This window comes from Bos javanicus, chromosome 4 (genome assembly GCF_032452875.1).
Source record: "Bos javanicus breed banteng chromosome 4, ARS-OSU_banteng_1.0, whole genome shotgun sequence".
In the NCBI taxonomy this organism is placed as follows: Eukaryota; Metazoa; Chordata; class Mammalia; order Artiodactyla; family Bovidae; genus Bos; species Bos javanicus.
The window spans coordinates 114,763,952-114,783,091 of record NC_083871.1 but is presented as its reverse complement, the minus strand read 5'-3'; the positions used below and the strand labels follow the sequence as shown (position 1 = coordinate 114,783,091).

General features: G+C 42.4%; 1 protein-coding gene across 11 annotated transcripts in view; it reads left to right on the top strand.

Annotated features, from left to right (window-relative positions):
* Window positions 1-17,761, top strand: part of PRKAG2 (protein kinase AMP-activated non-catalytic subunit gamma 2) — a 298,775-nt gene extending 281,014 nt beyond the window's left edge. For all 11 annotated transcript variants that reach the window (XM_061415230.1, XM_061415231.1, XM_061415229.1 and 8 more), the window contains 8 exons: window positions 1,082-1,127; window positions 2,808-2,862; window positions 4,173-4,299; window positions 7,025-7,190; window positions 7,671-7,708; window positions 9,134-9,280; window positions 12,303-12,396; window positions 16,593-17,761. In XM_061415230.1, coding sequence (XP_061271214.1) covers window positions 1,082-1,127; window positions 2,808-2,862; window positions 4,173-4,299; window positions 7,025-7,190; window positions 7,671-7,708; window positions 9,134-9,280; window positions 12,303-12,396; window positions 16,593-16,624 — 705 coding nt within the window. In that variant the 3' untranslated portion in view covers window positions 16,625-17,761. The remainder of the gene's footprint in view (window positions 1-1,081; window positions 1,128-2,807; window positions 2,863-4,172; window positions 4,300-7,024; window positions 7,191-7,670; window positions 7,709-9,133; window positions 9,281-12,302; window positions 12,397-16,592) is intronic.
* Window positions 17,762-19,140: the final 1,379 nt, after the last annotated feature.

Genomic DNA, 19,140 nt, shown 5'->3' with positions numbered 1-19,140 from the left:
CCCCACAGTCACCATTTCGAGATCTGACCTCCCCGACGCTTCGTCTTGTTGCATCTGACTCAGTGCTTCCCTGGCCTCTTCCCCCTGACATGGAGCCCACCCCGGGTTGTCAGTCCCCTAGCCGTCCGTCTCCTTTCTGTGTTTCAGGAACGTGAAGAAGTCCTTTCTTCTCCGGGCCCTTCCATGGGTTTGTCTTTTGGGTTAATGTGAAGTCCACCCGCAGGCAGAGCCTGGCTGAAATCTGCCTCTTGAAGGTCTCCGGGTCTGACCTCTGACCTCTGCTCATCCTTGCATCCCCACGATAAGCCTTGTAGAGTCTGCTTCCCCCGCCCGTCAGTGGCCACTCTGCACAGGACTGTCAGTGTTGCCAGGCAGGGCTGGGAGCTCAGAAAGAGGCCAGGCGTTCCTGCGGCAGGGCTCCAGGAGCCCCGTGGGGTAGCAAGCGCTGCAGCAGGCTGGGAGGCCCTGTGCCCCAGGCTCCCTCACATAGACCTCACAGAAGCTAGTGTGGATGGCCTTCCACCCCCTTGTTTAGGGAGGGACGCAGATTCAGAAACCTTAAGTACTTTGACCAAAAGCAGCAGCCAAGATGCGGTGATGCGCGTGCTAACTCCAGGTGACTGGCTGCTATCAAACCCTCTCTACCTTTGTGAAGATGCCTGCCTGGTCCAGGCATAACCTGATCCAGCAACTTAATTAGTGCAGTTTAACCAACTGCCCTTTTTAAACTAGAGAGGCTAAAAATCTTGTATTTCCTAAGAAGGAGTGTGTGTTTATATAAGTTTTAAATTTGTAGTTAGCATAAGTTGTATACTAACTATATTGTAAAGTTTTTAATTTTAAAGTGTATCACAAATTTTCAAATTCGTGTTGGTTTATGTTTTAACTTTATACATTTGTCTTCAAAGAAATGCAGAGCACGCTTTATGTCTCTCATTTATATTTCTACATTTCTGAACTACCTCGCTTGTTTCCATCTGTTGAATTATGGGACTCAACAGTAGTTATGAAATAGTAGTTTCTTTTTTTCCTTGTCTTGTATATGTTAACATTTGCAAATAAAATTTTTCCTTATTTCTAGGTACAGATTTATGAATTAGAGGAACATAAGATTGAAACATGGAGGGGTAAGCAATATTGAGTGTTAAAAAAATCTTTTTAATAACAGGAAAAAATGTTCTACTCATACGTAAAATGTTTTAATCTCACAGGTCCTCTTCTCTCCACTTTATAATCTACTATGTTGATTAAAACATTCTTTTCTATCTTAATTTTGATACTACTGTATGCCATATTGCTGTAAGTGTTACCCATTCTGTTCGGTACACATGTACAGAGAACCTGCAGCAAGTCTTTATATGAGGCTGGGATGTAGATGAATAAGGAGCAGTGCCCAATTCTCTGCCCTTCAGTGGGGCCACCATTCACCACTGAGTATTACCTCCCAAATCTTTGTCTTTGGATAGAAAACGCACAAAAGGAATGCCTGAAATTAACTGAAGCAAGGATCTGTTCCTACTTAAATTCGACCATTATTTCTTTGCAAATTATGTAGAAACATAGAACAAATGAACCTTAAACTAGATGATTTGATGATTTGAATTAAATCACAAGAAAATAAGATTGCTTTCTTTTGCAACGTTGGATCTCACCCTCTTTGGGTATAATCACAATACCCTTTTCTGAAATGGAGCCATTTTTAAAATTGTAATTTCAGGGCTGTGAAATTGTGTCTTTAATGAGACCTGTCTTGCTGGGTTTGGCACGGCAAGGGCAAAGGAGCAGTCAGCAGGAGTAGCATAGCTAGGGCCAGGGGTGGGCCTCATTAAGGAGGGATCCTTTGTGGGTATTCAGGGAGGTGTATGGACAGAAACTGAGGGACCCGCTGAAGGTAGTTTTTTAATTTAAATCTGAAATTTAGCTTTGTACTTCCCATTATCTGCTTGGCTTGAAAAGCAACCTTTAGACTGGCTGCAAAATCTGAACACCCGTTAGAATTCTCTAAAGGGCTGGGCCCCTTTTAATCCTGTACGGAAATTTCATTGAGTGATATATTTATTTGATTTATGGTGGCTTTATCACGCCAAACCAAAGTAAGTCAACATGGAATCCACATATCAGCCTATTATGCAGTGAGTATATATTTTAATACCAAGACAGATACTTCTTAATAAAGTCTACTGTTTAAGTTATGTTAGACCAAGGTTTAAGTATATTTACGCTTTGTATATTACATGGCATTTGATAGTAATAAAGTCAAGATTTTCTTGAATGCCTTCTCTATAGAAACCTCAGTAAAGCAAATGAACTATAAAGTTTATCTTTACAAAGATGATTCCTACATACTAGAAAGATCCCCAGAGTAGATCTGAGCTTTGGTCTGGAAAATAAAACCTAGTAACATTTGAAGACCAAAGTTTGTTACAGCTTTTATCTTTTAACTTATAAAAATTAGTTTTAGAGGATATCATGCTAAGCTTCATTTCTTGAGGGTGATCATAACTTGGTGATATTCCAGTGGCCTCTGCTGGTATTGCTCTTTCACTGGATTTCTTGACGTTTCTGGTTTTTACAATATCTATGGTAACATTGTTTTTAAATGCTTTTCCACAAAGGCACCATCTGAACAGTGTGGAACTTGTTTAAAATAACCAGAACTATCATTAACACAATAGTTTTCAGTAAGTTAATTCAGTTTGGGTTTTTAATCATTCTAATCATTATCTGTAAATGGAAGGCTATTTTAACTTAATAATTAAAAAAAGCAACTATGTTACTAATTACATATTTTCTTTCTATAAATACAGAGCTTTATTTACAAGAAACATTTAAGCCTTTAGTGAATATATCTCCAGATGCAAGGTAAACATGTCAAGTTTTTCTCCTTTGAAAACATTCATTCATTCAGATTCATCCGTTTTGTGACCATGGGTGACAGGTTATTTTTGTCTAGATGGAGGCCAGCCTTCAGTATTAAATTCAGTAAACTTAACAGACAATGACAATCACCGCCACTGTGGGTCCACGGGGGTGATGGACTAGAAGGTGGTCGCACTAAGCAGCTCAAGAATCCAGATCACCTGCAACGGAAGCCAAGTGGGGAGCTGTTTAGTTCTTAGAGCTGCCGATCCCTGAGCTGTCCTCCGAGCCTCGCAGACCAGCCTTTGGAGGGTGTTGTGCCCAGGAATGTGCATTACAGCAGCTCCCCCAGGGGTTCTGATGAGCACTGAAGCGGAGCAGTCAGCCTCATCAGGCACTGGTCCAGAGGTGGTCAGAGGCAGGGCTGCCCTCGGTCGTCCTGCTGGACGTCCCATTGTTCCAGATCCAGGAGCTTCCCAAAATTAAAGACAAACATCAAACCATAGATCCAGGAAGTTGGCCACACGTGTGGAACCAACCAGGCTTCCTGGAAATGGCTCAGAGACGTCTCTACATTTGTATAAAAGCATTCTTAAAACTAGTGCTCTAGTGAGAAAAGGTTGGGCTTCCCTGGCAGCTCAGATGGTAAAGAACCTGCCTGCTGATGCAGGCGACCCAGGTTTGATCCCTGGGTTGGGAAGATCCCCTGGAGAAGGGCATGGCAACCCACTCCAGTAATCTTGCCAGGAGAATCCCCATGGACAGAGGAGCCTGGTGGGCTACGGTCCATGGGGTTGAAAAGAGTAGGACATGACTGAGCACACACACACACAGAGTGAGAAAAGGTGGAATATTGATTTTTATTTCTAAGACCTAAAAAAGCAGCTCCACCCAGCACCCCCTCCTTGTCTGCAGTCACAGGAGAGGCCGGAGCAGGAAGCGGCCTGTGAGTGAAGTCAGGGCAGCCTCGCCAAGCCCACGCGCCCTCTGTTGCCAGAGTTGTCCATTAGCCTCCCTGGGGGTTAGCTTCTGTCCTTTCTCAAAAGCATCAACCCTGCTGTTAAAAAAAACTGCTCTCCTAGAGGTTTGTCACTTACATTTGGGTTTGAGATTTTATATTAACACCGATTGTGGAAGATCAAAAATTTGGCTGAAGTCTGCAGTCTAAAACTTTTCCAGAACACTTTAATGTCTATCAACCTCTTAATAATTGTTACTGAAAGGCATTGAAGATGCATTGAAAGCAGGGGTGGTCCACAGTTTTCGACTTCTTCTTTAAAGCCTCCTAACAACTATAATGGCTTTTCCCGCAGCCTCTTCGATGCTGTGCACTCGTTGATCAAAAATAAAATCCACAGATTGCCAGTTATTGACCCCATCAGTGGGAATGCACTTTATATACTTACCCACAAAAGAATCCTCAAGTTCCTCCAGCTTTTTGTAAGTAGTTTTTAGTGTTTCTAAAGACGTAGTTGCATCTGCTTTAACTAATTTACTTCAAGTAAATTGGCTCCCTGTTACCCTCATAGAAGAAATTTGTTAGCTTCGAGGTCTCCGTTTCTAAACTTCCGTTTCTCATCTCACTGCTATTTGAATTGCACATTCTCAAAGTTGATTCCAATTAAAAAGCAATCCCCTTTTAGCGCAAGTATCAAAATAGTAAAAATGCTTGGAATTCTCTATTTAAATAAGAATATTTTTATTGCCTGCGATGAGGGGACATAAAGCAATTTTCAGGTCAGTCTAATTAAGGAACTGCTATACAAGATAACGAGCCAGATTGCCTTATGAAGCTTTATTGGTATCATGGTTTGGAAATATATTCTAAAAGTCCTGTCCCCTGGGTTATCTTATTATTATAAGTGCAGCAGTGATAGGAAAACCCAAAGCAAATAAAATTTTGACCAAGAGAATACCATGTTGGTCCAAATGAGAGCTATATTTTCTGTAGGTTTTTTCAACTGTGTTTGAAATAAGATGGCTTCATAATCAGCAAAAATATAGAACCTCTTTGCTTTGCAGTGTTAAAAAGAGGCTCAGAGGACCAGAGTGTTTACAGAAGGGCTTTAATCTTTTTTTCCCCTCTAATTACATGCACTGAAGTTGAGGTTATAAGTAATTGGTCAGCTGGAACCAGTAGGCGGCCTCATTCCTGGTTCAGAAGAGATCATATTAAGAATCATTCTTTAAAAGAAGGTAAAATCTGCATGAGGTTAGCTTTGCTGTCTTCCCTCCAGCTTCAGATAAGGAAGTAGTGTAGCATCTGGTGTGACATGCAAGAGCTCAGCTGCTGCTCCTGGGACCTGCTCCCTACAAACCCCTTGCCAGACAGCAGCACAGAGAGTTTATTTAAGACTGGGAGAAACACCTTGTCCATCAGACCAGCCCTGTGTTCTAGTAAGTTTGTGTAAATGCAACCCTCTTGATGCTTAAATGGATAGAAAAAGTAGGAAGGAGAAGAGTTTATTTACAAAAAAAAAAAAGCACGAAGTTTGGTAGAGACAATCCAGGGAAGAACTACAGAGGCACGGATTTTGATGGTCAGACTCCCCGTCCGCCATGGGCTGGATGCAGTCCCCTTGGCTCTGAGCTCCGGCAGGACCCCCGGCCGGAGCTGGGCCAGGCCCTTCGCCCACATAACCCCTTAAAGTCATCATTTAAAAAGAATATGAATCATGAGCGCCAAACACCGTTAAGCACTGACGCTGTGTCAGGCACTTCACATGGTAAACCTGATCCCCGCCACCACCCTTCTCAGGTAGGTATTTTTACTCATCTGATTCTTAAGCGATACAGTTCAGCGAGGTGGTGTGGCTTTGCCACGGTAGCCCTCCCTGCCCCCGGCCCCCTCTGGAGGCGGCTCAGGTCCTAGCCCTCAGGGCGCCTGGCTCACAGACCCGGACCCTGGTGGCAGAGCTCCAGCCCACTTCCACGGCCACACTGTCGAGGAAGAGCCACCCACAGTTGGAGACAGGCCTTGGGCCATTTTTCTCTTCTATACAAAGGAGAGGAGGTTGCCTCTGCCAGTCCTGCTTTCTATTTGGGCCAACGTGATCATTACAATCGTGCTGTTAGAATGTCCAGCTAGGAATTTCCAGATAAAAAAATGAAGTTTTACTGAGTTGAAAGCACTCTCTCAGAAGCAGTAGCATTGCCCCTGGAGACGTTTGCCCGTTAGCCGAGTGGACAGCGTGGATCAGGGGTTAGTGATCCTGCGTCGAGATGGGCTAGGTGACCTAATAGGCCTTTCTTTTTTTTTTTTTTCTCTAAATTTCTAGGATTCTCATGATTTGAATATTGATGAACTCTTTGACTTGAACATTTTGTTTCTTCTAATTGTTCATCTTTTCCTGATAATTATAAGGTACACCAGGAGGACGGAATCAACTGTGCCCTTTATAAAAGGTGGATTTTTGAAACCATAGAACCTTGTTTTATTTTAGTCAAACGTGACCCTAGACTTCTCTCTTCTGACTTCTCCCTCCTCCTCTAAAACAGCCCGTGAAAAGAAAAGTTAACTTTTAAATGTTGTTCTAATTCTGTTCGGTTGGCTTGTTCTTGTTCCTCATAGACAAAAATTGGAGTCCTCCAAAGGAGAATTCGGGATGTTAGAAGTGGGATGGGGTGAGAACTGGCTTAGCCGCTCAGCTAGCCACCATCCAACACTTTGGGTTTGGAAGCGTGTGGCTTCTTAGTAACTGTTACTTAAAGATGACAGCAGAACCACGAATTTAACAGGAATACTTTTAAAAGATTCTTGGTGGCTGATGGGCCTTAATATCAAAACAGGGCTGTGGTTCCCTTCTGTCCACTTTCCCAGTGAATGAAGAGAAAGAGAAAATGTTAGTGCTCTGCAGCGTTTTACTAAGTACTTAAATAGAAGCTTAGACATACAATCTGGTTTGAACAAAAGCCACAGTCCTTATATGTAACATTTTCATATTAATTTACTAAATACTTAAATAGAAGCTTAGATATACAGGCTGGTTTGAACAAAAGACACAGTCCTTATATGTAATATTTCCATATTAATTCAGATTTCCGGATAGATTTGTAGAAAAGACTAACTTTAATTTGTTGCACATAGTTTTCATCAAGTGTGGACATGTGAACATTAACAAGGAGTGTCTTGGCTCTAGAGCATCTGTGTTATCTTCCTGTCTAGATGTCTGATATGCCAAAGCCTGCCTTCATGAAGCAGAACCTGGACGCACTTGGAATCGGGACCTACCATAACATCGCCTTCATACACCCGGACACTCCCATCATTAAAGCCTTGAACGTTTTCGTGGAAAGACGAGTGTCTGCCTTGCCTGTGGTGGACGAGTCAGGTCTGTGTGCCAAGCCATACCTGTTATCTCCTTAGGGTAGAGTGTGTGTTAGCCGCTCAGTTGTGTCTGACTCTTTGTGACCCCATGGACTGTAGCCCGCCAGGCCCCTCCATCCATGAGGTTCTCCAGGCAAGAATACTGGAGTGGGTTGCCATTCCCTGCTCCAGGGGATCTTCCTGACCCACATATCGAACCTGGGTCTCCTGCATTGCAGGCACTAGGGAAGCCCCACTTAGGGTAAAATTATTGTTAAATGACCTGGCGTATCAGATAAGTGGGGAGAAGGAAAACTTAGACCAGGGAGCACTCAGGGTAATAAGAATCATGTTTTCCATGAAGATATGATTTCATATCTGTTTTTAAACAGACAAGTTTATTTTGTTTAGCAGTATTTAATTCCCAGTGATTATCTAGTTAAGATTGATATTAAATGCTATTTCTTGTTTTACGACTTTTTCTAACATATATTTTTATTTTTAGGAAAAGTTGTAGATATTTATTCCAAATTTGATGTAATTGTAAGTATTTTTAATTTTGTTAAACCTGTCATCTAGAATGCCTGTGAAGCATATTCATTACTCTGTTTTTGTGATTTTTCCTAACTTAATAATTCCTGGCTTATTTGAGGATGAGGATCCTATCAGAGAATTCCACAGACTCCCCCATAATAACTGTACTTTTATTGGTATTTTATTCATGGATTTAGCAGTGAATAACATACTTTCAGCATCTTATAATTCTGTTTTTTCAGATCAGCCATGCCTTACCCGTTACTATAGCGTGTGTGTGTATTAAGTGGCCGTGTTTCTGTGTGAGAGACAGTGATTCATTCTGCGAACAGGCGTGGGCCTGGTACACACGTGGCTCCCTGGGCGCACATAGCCCACTACTTGCTGATTGGCAACCACTGTTCTAAAGAGGACAGGAAACCGATTACATACGTTGTATAGAGATCTTCCTTAATCCCTGGTTTAAATGTACCAGATTGATTTTGGTGCTACATCCTTCCACGTGTGCTTCTCTCCCCACCTCACTCATTTAAATGCATTTCCTTAGAGTTTTACATTAATTCTAAGAAAGGGAACTGAAACTCTGATAGCCCCAAACATGCACATCTTTTTTTTTTTTTTTTGCCACAATATTGACTGTAGCATTTAAGTATTATTTTGTAGCTGTCTCAAACCCTTAAGTTTCATCCTATTCCGTTTAACATAATAGACACTGTAAAACAGGCTTACTGGAATCTGGTTGGGTGGGACCCCTATAAGTTTAATGAGAGCCTTGAGACCCATTCACATCTATAGGACTTCCTCCACAAGTACTTGGTCCTGACGGCTCCCCACCCCCAAGCCTTCCGAGCAGAAACCTTCTTCCCCAGCCCTGGGGACTTCTCACCCTTGGCAAATGTTAGTCCACCTCTCAAAAGACTTTATACATCAGGGAACAACCCTGTAGAGTAAGAGAGAGAGGGATAAATTAGAGTTTGGGATTAACAGATACAAATTACTATATAAAATAGATGAAGAAGATTCTACTGTAGAGCACAGGGAACTATATTCAAGATCTGGTAATAACCTAAATGAAAAAATACATATATATGACTGATTCACTTTGCTGTATACCAGAGAGTAACAGTACCTTGTAAATCCAACTATATTTCAATTAAAAAAAAAACAAAACCCTATTGGGTAAGAATGGGGAATCTTCCATAGGTCACGCAGTCAGAATTTAACACAATTGCTTCATAATAAAGGTATACCTTACAAGCTTTACTGTTGATAAGATGATGAAATAACCGTACTCACGGCATGTGTTAAGCCAGTACCATGGTACTAAATTAAGATAAACATTAATGTTTTTAAAAAATCAGGTTGCTTTGAACTTACTTTGGTCATTAATGTGAATGGAAACAAAGGATATAATTCACTGCTACTTGATTGCAGAACCTTGCTGCTGAAAAAACGTACAACAACCTAGACATCACGGTGACCCAGGCCCTACAGCACCGGTCGCAGTATTTCGAGGGTGTAGTGAAGTGCAGTAAGCTGGAGATCCTGGAGACCATCGTGGACAGAATCGTGAGAGCGGAGGTGAGGCGGCTGCGCGCGCACGTCCCTCCCACCTCCCTCCTTCCTTCCCTCCACCAGCACTAACTAGGAAGCAGGGCCCCAGGAATTCCGAGGCACAGGAGCAGCCCCTGAGGCAGCCTTCCAGTCCAGCCGTGTGGCAGTCTCCTGCTGTAGAGCGTATCATGTGTCTTGGCACTTAGTAGGTCATCTGTGATGTCTTGGCACATAGTAGGTCATCTGTGAATGGCCATTGAATTAAATTTATAAGGCCTGATGTCATAGGCGAATCAAATAAATGGGTAGGCTACTTTCATGGTTTTAAAACTTAAGAAAACAGAAGTCCCAAGAGCTTTAAGTTTCCTTAGGGTGCTAGTGAATTTAAAGCTATAGATGTAATTATGTTGTTTTAACAAAGTAAGTCAATAAAACTGTGTTCTGATCTTTTACTAAGTTAGAGTAATTGTCTTCCCATCAGCGTGTCTTTTCCTGATTTAAACCGTAAATGGTCAGTCCATCTCCTGACCCTCAGCCTCATGTCCCCTTTTATTTTACTTCCTGTAAGGTTTTTTTAATATACTTTACATAACACTCTAAATAAAAGATGTGCAGGCTCACCCCCATAGTGTATCGAATGCATTAAACCCATCCTCAGATAATTTCTTTCCTTTCTTGTTACGGATAGGAGATTAGCCTCTTTATCAATCTTTAGGACTGAAGCATCGATGCGCCTGTGTTCCTCCTAATCCCTAACTGGGCAAAAGCCATTCATAAGTCTGCTCTGATTTTTATTTAAATGCAAGGATGCAGTCCAAAAAGAAAAGTGCCTGAGCATTTTTAGGCTCATGGCGGGTGACCTTAGCCTGCTTTCTGAATCTTACCTGTAAAGTGGTATGGAGGCTGGAGCCCCTGCTCAGGAGCCAGTGGTGCCCAGGTCCACTGGCCCTGCCTGTGTGGAGAACCCCACTGCCCTGTCCTCGGGGCTGACGCCCAGCTGCAACCACCAGGCTTTTACCCTGTTTCCCTAGCCTTAACATGAAGGCTTTCATTTTTCTACTTGAACTTAATACCCATTACTAGTTTTCCAAAGGGCTTTAAGTGGCTTAGGAATACATCTAAGCTTTCTGTTGTTCTTTTTATGTGTCTTTTGAAGATCATAAGAAATTCCTCTATAAGGACAATGGACCACATCCATCTGATGGACTCCTTTATAATGATTAAGGATCATGTTAAAGGAGGATGCTATTGATATGGAAAAACAATATATTGCCAAGAGGAAAAGCCAATATAAAGTGTAATCCTTTGTGTGAACATAATGCACACACGCATAGAAAAGAGTCTAGAAAGACTTGCACCCCAGTATTGACACAGCTGTTTCTGGGGACGTGAGGACGTGGGGAATGCCAGCACTCCTGTGTGTTCCCACACCCCTGTTTAGGCGTGTGTTACTGTCACATGAAAGAAGAAAGTGATTGGCTTGTCCTGGAAGTTCATCGGGTGAGCAACACAAATTTTACTGTAATATGAAATAGGTCATTGAGGAAAATAAAGACGTAATTTAAGTTTTCTCAAGTTTCCCATCTTGACTCTTTTCCTCATTAACTATTTTCCGCCAAAATATGTTGAAGCTGAAAACTGGGGACAAAGACCAGTTTTTAGCTTCAACATATTTTTGTTAGGAGAAGGGTATACATCAGCACTATGTGTATCAGCCATGATTTGGCTTGTTTATATGACAAATATCACACTAGCTTTTAGAAAAGGAACATCTGTACGTTTAGACTCATCAACAAATAAAATACTTTTGGTGCAACTAATTCTAAGTTAAATGGTTTCCTCTTGACCTTTAGTATTTAGTAGTTCAAAAGAGAGTCATTTATCATTATTAAATATTAACAACCAACTGTGTCTACTATAGAACATAAAGCATTCTCTGACCCTAGCTGTCAAGCATCAGTTTATGATCACAGTTAATAGATAACTGTGTTATATCACAGGGTGATTGAAGAATCTAAATTGTTCTAGAGGAGCTTTTAAAATAAATGTACGATTAGCATGATTAAGATGACAGAGTAATTTCCTTTTTAACCTAAAAGCAAGCTATGATGTCAGAAGAGTCTCTAACACAGTATCATTCAAGACAGACTTTGAAAAGGATTCCCCTCCTCCCTCCCATCTCTTCCCTGTGCGCCCCACCCCCGATTCTGCACCAGCCAGGGTTTCCATGGTCAGGATGGGGAAGAGAATCTCCAAGCTGACCACCAGCATGTGTTTGCTTCAGGCCTGAGTCCTAACGCTCATACATCAGAGAAGCTCTATGCTCTCTCTCTCTTTCCTGAGGACACCTTGTTACAGTAATACCTCAAACATTGTCCACTTATAAAAGCCTTTCAAGTAGAAAACAGGACATGAATGTAATTCATTTCACTGTGTTATAGTTGATTATCCTCTGTTATTCTTAATATATGAACTTCATAGAGAAAAGAGAAAAAATAAGCATAGTGACCTTTTAGTTTTGCTGTTTATTTGGACTTCTCTGCCATGTAAAACAGTTATCTGATAGTTATTAGAAACCAAAGTACAACGGTAAAAAATCTAAAACCGTTCAAGAGATTATAGCTACAAGAAATAGCTACTATTACACTTCCTGTTTTGAGTTGTATCTTTCATATATTAATATTTTGAAAATAGAAAACTAAGCCAGACATAGCCAGCCAATGTTTCTTGTGTGCATGGGGCTAAGTTGCTTCAGTCATGTCCGACTCTTTGCAATGCTTTGGACTGTAGCCCTCCAGGCTCCTCTGTCCGTGGGAGTTCTTCAGGCAAGAATACTGGAGTGGGTTGCCATGCCCTCCTCCAGGAGATCTTCCTGACCCAAGGATCAAACCCAGGTCTCCTGCATTGCAGGCAGATTCTTTACCATCTGAGCCTCTGGTTGTTGTTACTCACTGTATAGTACATGAAAGATTTTCTTTCTAAGGTTCATTTTAAAACTTGACTTTACTTCAGCTTTCACGTGTGGGGCCTCCCCTTCTCTCGTTTGCAGGTCCATCGGCTGGTGGTCGTCAATGAAGCCGATAGTATCGTGGGAATTATTTCCCTGTCCGATATTCTGCAGGCCCTGATACTCACCCCCGCAGGTATAAATGCTAGTGTCTGACCTTCACCGTAAGTACATGGCAGGGGGTGGGGTGAGCAGTAAGCCCTTCCCTAGCACCTGCCAGCCACAGCCTTCTCTACAGCACTTCATTTTCATTTTCGTTGTGGTTTTGAAGTTTCACTGTCCTACTTGAAAGAGAAAAGTTTATAGAAAGTATTCTGACTTAGGAGCATCCTATCAATACCTAGAGTGCTTCAGTAATCAAGGTCTCATTGCCATGTTCATCATAACCTTTTCCTTTAAAAAGAGCTCCTCGGTTTCGCTTTGTTTTTAGGGCGGCTAACTGGAAATCAGGAAGGAAATTCTTTGGGATCTACCTATTAAAACCATCCTTGGGTTCAAGCCCTGGGTTGGGAAGATCCCCTGGAGAAAATGGCAACCCACTCTAGTATTCTTGCCTGGAGAATCCCATGGACAGAGGAGCCTGGCAGGCTACAGTCCATGGGGTCACAAATAATTGAACATGACTGACTAACACTTTCACTTTCACCCTTCCAAAAGAACTTACTAGTAGTGAGTATATAAAACAAATGAGCTGCACAAACTTTTGCATTAATAGCGTATTAATAGTTATTTACGTTAACTGCCAAATGACATTTGGTGACTAAACTCATTTTCTCCCAGATTCACTCTAAGCAAACCCTCAGGTCACAGTCAGGGAGCCTGCAAGACTGGGGAGGGGACTTTAGAAGAGAGAAGTTGGTGTTTCTGCCATGCCACATGTTTACTAGATGGGTCCTAAAACCACCGCCCGCCGCCTCTACCCGCCTCGCCCATCTACTGTACTAAGCATTTACAGATAGCCCAGCCTCAGGCCTCACAGATCAAGGCCAAGACCTGAGAGTAAATGATGTGCCCTTTGAACTCTTAAGTTAAACATTAAAATTTGCATTTGCTTGGGTATTGATTTTCCTTTAGTTCAGAAATTAATCAGACTAGCTATGACTAGTTTTTACAGTTGGCCTGTGAGCTGAAGATACCCGCCCTAAAGGAACCCCCACCACCAGTGGGAAGCAGACCCCACTAAGCCAGGAGGGTGGGGGCGGGGGCGTGGCCCCGGGGAACAGGGGCTCACAGAGCTGGAGCAGCACCCGGCGGTGTTGGAGAAGTCCTGGGGCCCAGCCTACGTCTGCTGAGCCAAACCTCTCGAGATGGGGCTTGCCACAGTCATTTTAAAATCTCAGACATTAGAGAACTTCGTTTTAAAGACAAGTTTCAGTACAGCATTAGAGGTCAAGCTTTGCACACACCACAAGCAATCAGCCACCACCATGCAACTGACCCCTCACCCATGTCAGCCCCCGTCCCCCTCCTTCTGGAAACCAGTCCTCTCTTCTCCATGTGTTTTTGTTGTTATTTCATTAGTTTTGGCTCAGGGTTTTGGGGGTTTTTTTAAGATTCCACATATGAATAAAATCATATGCTATTTATCTTTTCCTGTCTTATTCCATGCTGAAGTAAGTGAACGATCCATCCACGTTGTCAAAAATGGCAGGATTTCATTTTTTTTATGGCTCATGATAATCTCTATAGTCACGAAATGAGAAAAGGACTAAAAGAATGTGAGATTGTCCGTAGCATTACTTACAGTAACCTAAAACTGGGAATAACCCAGACATCTTTGAGCGCAAGGGTGGACAGACTGCATTCTGTCCGTCGGTAGAATGGGTGGATGGTGAACGCACAGTTGTATCTGACAGTGGACGAACCGCATAGACAAACCATAAAGCGAGGGAGCAGGACCAGTGTGGAGAGGGTGGTTCCACCGGTGTACAGCTGGCCCTTGAACAATATGGGCCCACTCCCACGTGGAATTTTTTCAACAGTAGACTGCAGTCCCACACGGCCCGTGGCTGGTTGAACCCACAGAGGTGGAACCAAGGATGCAAAGTGGAATCATGGGTACAGAGGCCAAGCTGTATGCAGTGCCCCGGCTCCACATGTTCACGGGTCAGCTCTACAGCCCCTCCATGCACGTTAGGGAAAGGACTCTTCCCCTCAGGCTCATCCCCACGGCCACGTCACTTGGCACCTTGAGAAAACCGGCTGGCCCTGGGCCAAGGCACACAGCTTGCCGAGCAGAGTCAGGCCAAACGTCAGCTCCCTTCTGTCCCCGAGGCCAAGATTCTTTGTGCATCACAAATTCACAGTAAGCAATTCTTTATCCTCTCTGTGCCTTGGCAAAACAAACCAGAAGAATGAGAATGTTCATCTGGGCGGGTTTAAATTTCCATCCAGATTGGATTTTTTCAGAAATTCTAAGTCACTGATGCAAGTCAGCGTTAATGAGAATGCAAGGAGGAAACCTGGGCCACAGCTGGATTTGAAATGTATGTTAACACAGAAATAGCATTATGACAGAGAAGGCAATGGCACCCCACTCCAGTACTCTTGCCTGGAAAATCCCATGGACAGAGGAGCCTGGTGGGCTGCCGTCTCTGGGGTTGCACAGAGTCGGACACGACTGAAGCAGCTTAGCAGCAGCAGCAGCATTATGAAAACAGGGATAGTCAAAGTAAGAGTTCTTTCTAGTACAGTTGGATGTAACACTGTTTATTTAAGGATGTGCCCTGTGCTCCCGATATCTGGATTATCCATAAGCCTTGGGGGCAGAGCTCTCTTGGAATGGAGGGAGCACCTCCTTCAGACCAGACAGTGTGGTGGGAGCATCAGACCAGAGGTCCCACCTGGGCCACCAAGCCCGCTCGCCACCCGCTCTCCCCCGGAGCTGTGAGTGTGGGCCAGCTCGCGGCTCCCCTGTGCAGCCTCCACCCCTTCTACAGAACAAGCAGCTGACACAGGCCTCCTGTCCCTGCAGAGATCCTTACCCTAATTGAAACCACACCACGAGGCCCCATGCCCAGGATGAGCAAGGTAGATGTTTATTGGATAATGAGTAAGAGATGCTTTTGAAATCATCCACTATTATGAATAAAAGGGCAGTTGAGTTCAGTCGCTCAGTCATGTCCAACTCTTTGCAACCCCATGGACTGCAGCACACCAGGCCTCCCTGTCCATCACCAACTCCCAGAGCTTGCTCAAACTCGTGTTCATCGAGTTGGTGATGCCATCCAACCATCTCATCCTCTGTCTGTCCCCTTCTCCTTCTGCCTTCCATCTTTCCCAGCATCAAGGTCTTTTCCAATGAGACAGTTCTTTGCATCAGGTGGCCGAAGTATTCAATTTCAGCTTCAGCATCAGTCCTTCCAATGAACATTCAGGACTGATTTCCTTTAGGATGGACTAGTTGGATCTCCTTGCAGTCCAGGGGACTCTCAAGAGTCTTCTCCAACACCACAATTCAAAAGCATCAGTTCTTCAGCGCTCTGCTTTCTTTATGGTCCAACTCTCACATCCATACGTGACTAGTGGAAAACCCATAGCTTTGACTAGACAGACCTTTGTCGGCAAAATAAGGTCTCTCCTTTTACCAGTAGTTATTCTTTTCATTGGATAATGGACACAATTTCCCATTAAGGATACTGATTTGATAATTAACATTTTCTCTTGTTCAAAAAAGTTTCAGCTATAGTTCATTGTCCAGCTTATCTCAGATGTTTCAAGCGAACTTAAGTATCTGCGCACGCAACCAGTGAGTCAACAGCCCAATGGCAGTAGCTCCAGTCTTTTAACCCCTTATTTTTATAGACTGTTAATCTCTTTCAAAGTGAACTGTCTTCTAGCATCTAATGAAAAAACAGAGAAGCTGTTGTAATGGGAAAAAAAAAGCAACTCCCCCCCTCCTAACACATTTAGAAATATCCTGGCCAGATGAGAGTAGGTGTTAGGTCAGGTACTGTAAACATGTTACAACGCTTTTCTTTTTCACATTTTTTGTAAGTATATACAACGGAAGTACTTTGCACCTTCACTAAAACTTAAATATACATTTCTTTTAAAACTTTTTAGCAGCAAAACCCTCTTCTTTCCAAATTAAACCTTGCACAGTTAGAGTTACAATATGCAGTATAGAATAAAGGCATGCCGCAGCGATGCCGGGGGGTGGAGGGCGGTGGAACCCGGACCCACCTGCTCATCGCCCACGACTCGTGAGGCTCTGCAGGTGAAGGCAGGAGCCACGGGGTGGAGAACCGCCTCTGTGCTCACCTAGGACCGGCGCAGCAGCAACATATTTTTACGTTTGCTTTGAAACTTCCATTTCCCATCTCCTGGCAGGTGCCAAACAGAAGCAAACAGAAGCCGAGTGACCCCCGTGAGCAGAGGAGCCCTTGCAGGAGAACTTGAACAAAGATGCTGGGTCACGCTTTGCCTCATGAACACGGACTGCGATGAACACAGCAAAAACGGCTGAGAACGTGTGGTATCAGGGTTTAGCGATGGGTTTTTTTTCCCCAGTGATGTTGACACGAAGCATAAAAAGAGAAAGCTTGTATGTGTTTGAAGATTTCAAGCTTGCATTAAAAGACTGTTCTCAGACCATCGTCTGAAAGATTTCAAATGCTGTATGTCATTAAAGTGCACTGTGTCCTGCGTTTTTATTCTTTTTCATGTTAAAGAAGTCACTGGTATCTTAACAGGCGGCATGATGTAAGGCAAGTGTGGCCTATTGAGAACTAGAGCCTTACGTCGGAACAGCGGCCCGTCACCACCGCTGCCCTCGGCGGCCGGAGCGTGTCCCGGCGAGGCGGCACTGCTGGAGTGTGAACGCGCTGAACCTTTACCAGATCAGTTTTTTTTCATTCAATTTGTTGACTAGCTGTAATCTGAATATAAATAATTTACTTTATAAAATTTTAATGATGGTCTTACGTTTAAGTGTTCCGTTCTGAACCACAGTGTAAAACAAGGCTGACTTACAGCAGCTTTATTTATTTTTTACTTTCATGCAGTTTTTTTACACATCTTTTTGGTGGGTAAACTTCACCATACCCATGAATAAACCATTGGTTGCTACTTTAAAAGGGCAGTTTTCTCATCATTTCAGTTCGGACCTGGAAAGGATAAGACTTCTCAGAGAGCCACTGTTGGGTTTTAAAAGCTGACGTTTCTAACAGCATGTGTGGGAACCTGCTCTGCAGGGCTGCAAACAAAGTGCCCGGAAGATGTCTATTTTTTTCCTTGTGTTTTGACATGAAAATCATGATGTCTGTATGACTGCTGATGCGATTGTTTTGTAAATTTTACTGTGGCATATGCAGTATTGTCATATGGTTGAGGAGAAACACAATGTTTCCTAGTGTAAGTGCTCTGAAAATGTTGACACTGTGTGTGTGTGCGCGTCTGTGTGTGTGTATACACACACACATGAGTATAGTTTGGTTTTTTGTTTTGGGGTTTTTTTTTTTTTCAGATTGAAAACTTAAAATAAATCTTACTATCTGCCATGTTGTTAAAGAAGTTCTTTAAAATACTTTGTATTTCAGCACACATTAATTAGAATCCTACATGCAATTTTCCACTTAGATCTTTCTCCCCAAATAAAGGAGAACATGCATTCTCCTTTCCTTTTTTACATCAACAGGAAATAAGACCTTAGTGATTTGATTCATAAACTTTACCTCTCTCCATTATTAAATAAAACATTTCATTTAAAATTTCCATGCATATTTTATCATGCTAGGGGTCAATTTTTTCATCTCCTAATAGGCCAAATATGAAAGAGATTTTGCCTGTTTTCCCCATAGAAACAGTAGTGTTTGTGATTTAGGCTAATGGTAAATCTTGGAGAACAATGAAATATCAGAGAAAGTTAAAAAAAATACCTGGTAATAAACCTGACCCAGGAGATGGGAGGCTTATATGCTAAGAACTATAAAACACTGATAAAGGAAATTGAAGATGATTCAAAAAAATGGAAATATATCCCATGCTCTTACACTGGAAGAATTGACATTGTTAAAATGGCCATGTTACCCAAAGCAGTCTATAGATTTAATGCAATCCCTATCAAGTTACTCATGACATTTTTTACTAAAACAAATTTTTTACTAGAACTAAAATAATAACTAAAATCTATATGGAAACATGAAAGACCCAGAATAGCCAAAGCAATACCAAGGAAAAACCAAAGCTAGAGGCATAACCCTCCTAGACTTCAGACGCTACTACAAAGCTACAGTAACCACAATAGTCTGGTATTGGCAAAAAAAAAAAGACATATAAATCAGTGGAAGAGAATAGAAAGTCCAGTAATAAATCCACACACACCCAGTCTTCAACAGAGGAGGCAAGAATACACAATGGAGGAAAGACAATCTCTTTAACAAGTGGTGCTGGGAACGCTGGACAGTTGCATGTAAATCAATGAAGTTCAAACACACCACACGATACACAAAAATAAAATGGCTTAACTACAAGACATGACACCATAAAACTAGAACACAGGCAAAGCATTCTCTGACATAAATAGTATCCATTTTTTTTTTTTTAGGTCAGTCTCTCAAGATACAAGTAAAAGCAAAAATAAAGGGGACCTAATCCAACATACAAGCTTTTGCATAGCAAAGGAAACCATAAATGAAAAGCCTATGGACTGGGAGAAAATATTTGCCAACATTGTGATCAACAAAGGCCTAATTTCCAAAATATACAAACAGCTCATATAATTCAATAACAATCAAAAAATGGGCAGACAACCTAAGCAGACATTTCTCCAAAGAGGACGTACAGATGGCATGAAAAGATGCTAACCGTCACTAATTATTAGAGAAATGCAAATCAAAACTACGATGAGGTATTGCCTCACCCAAGTCAGAATGGCCAT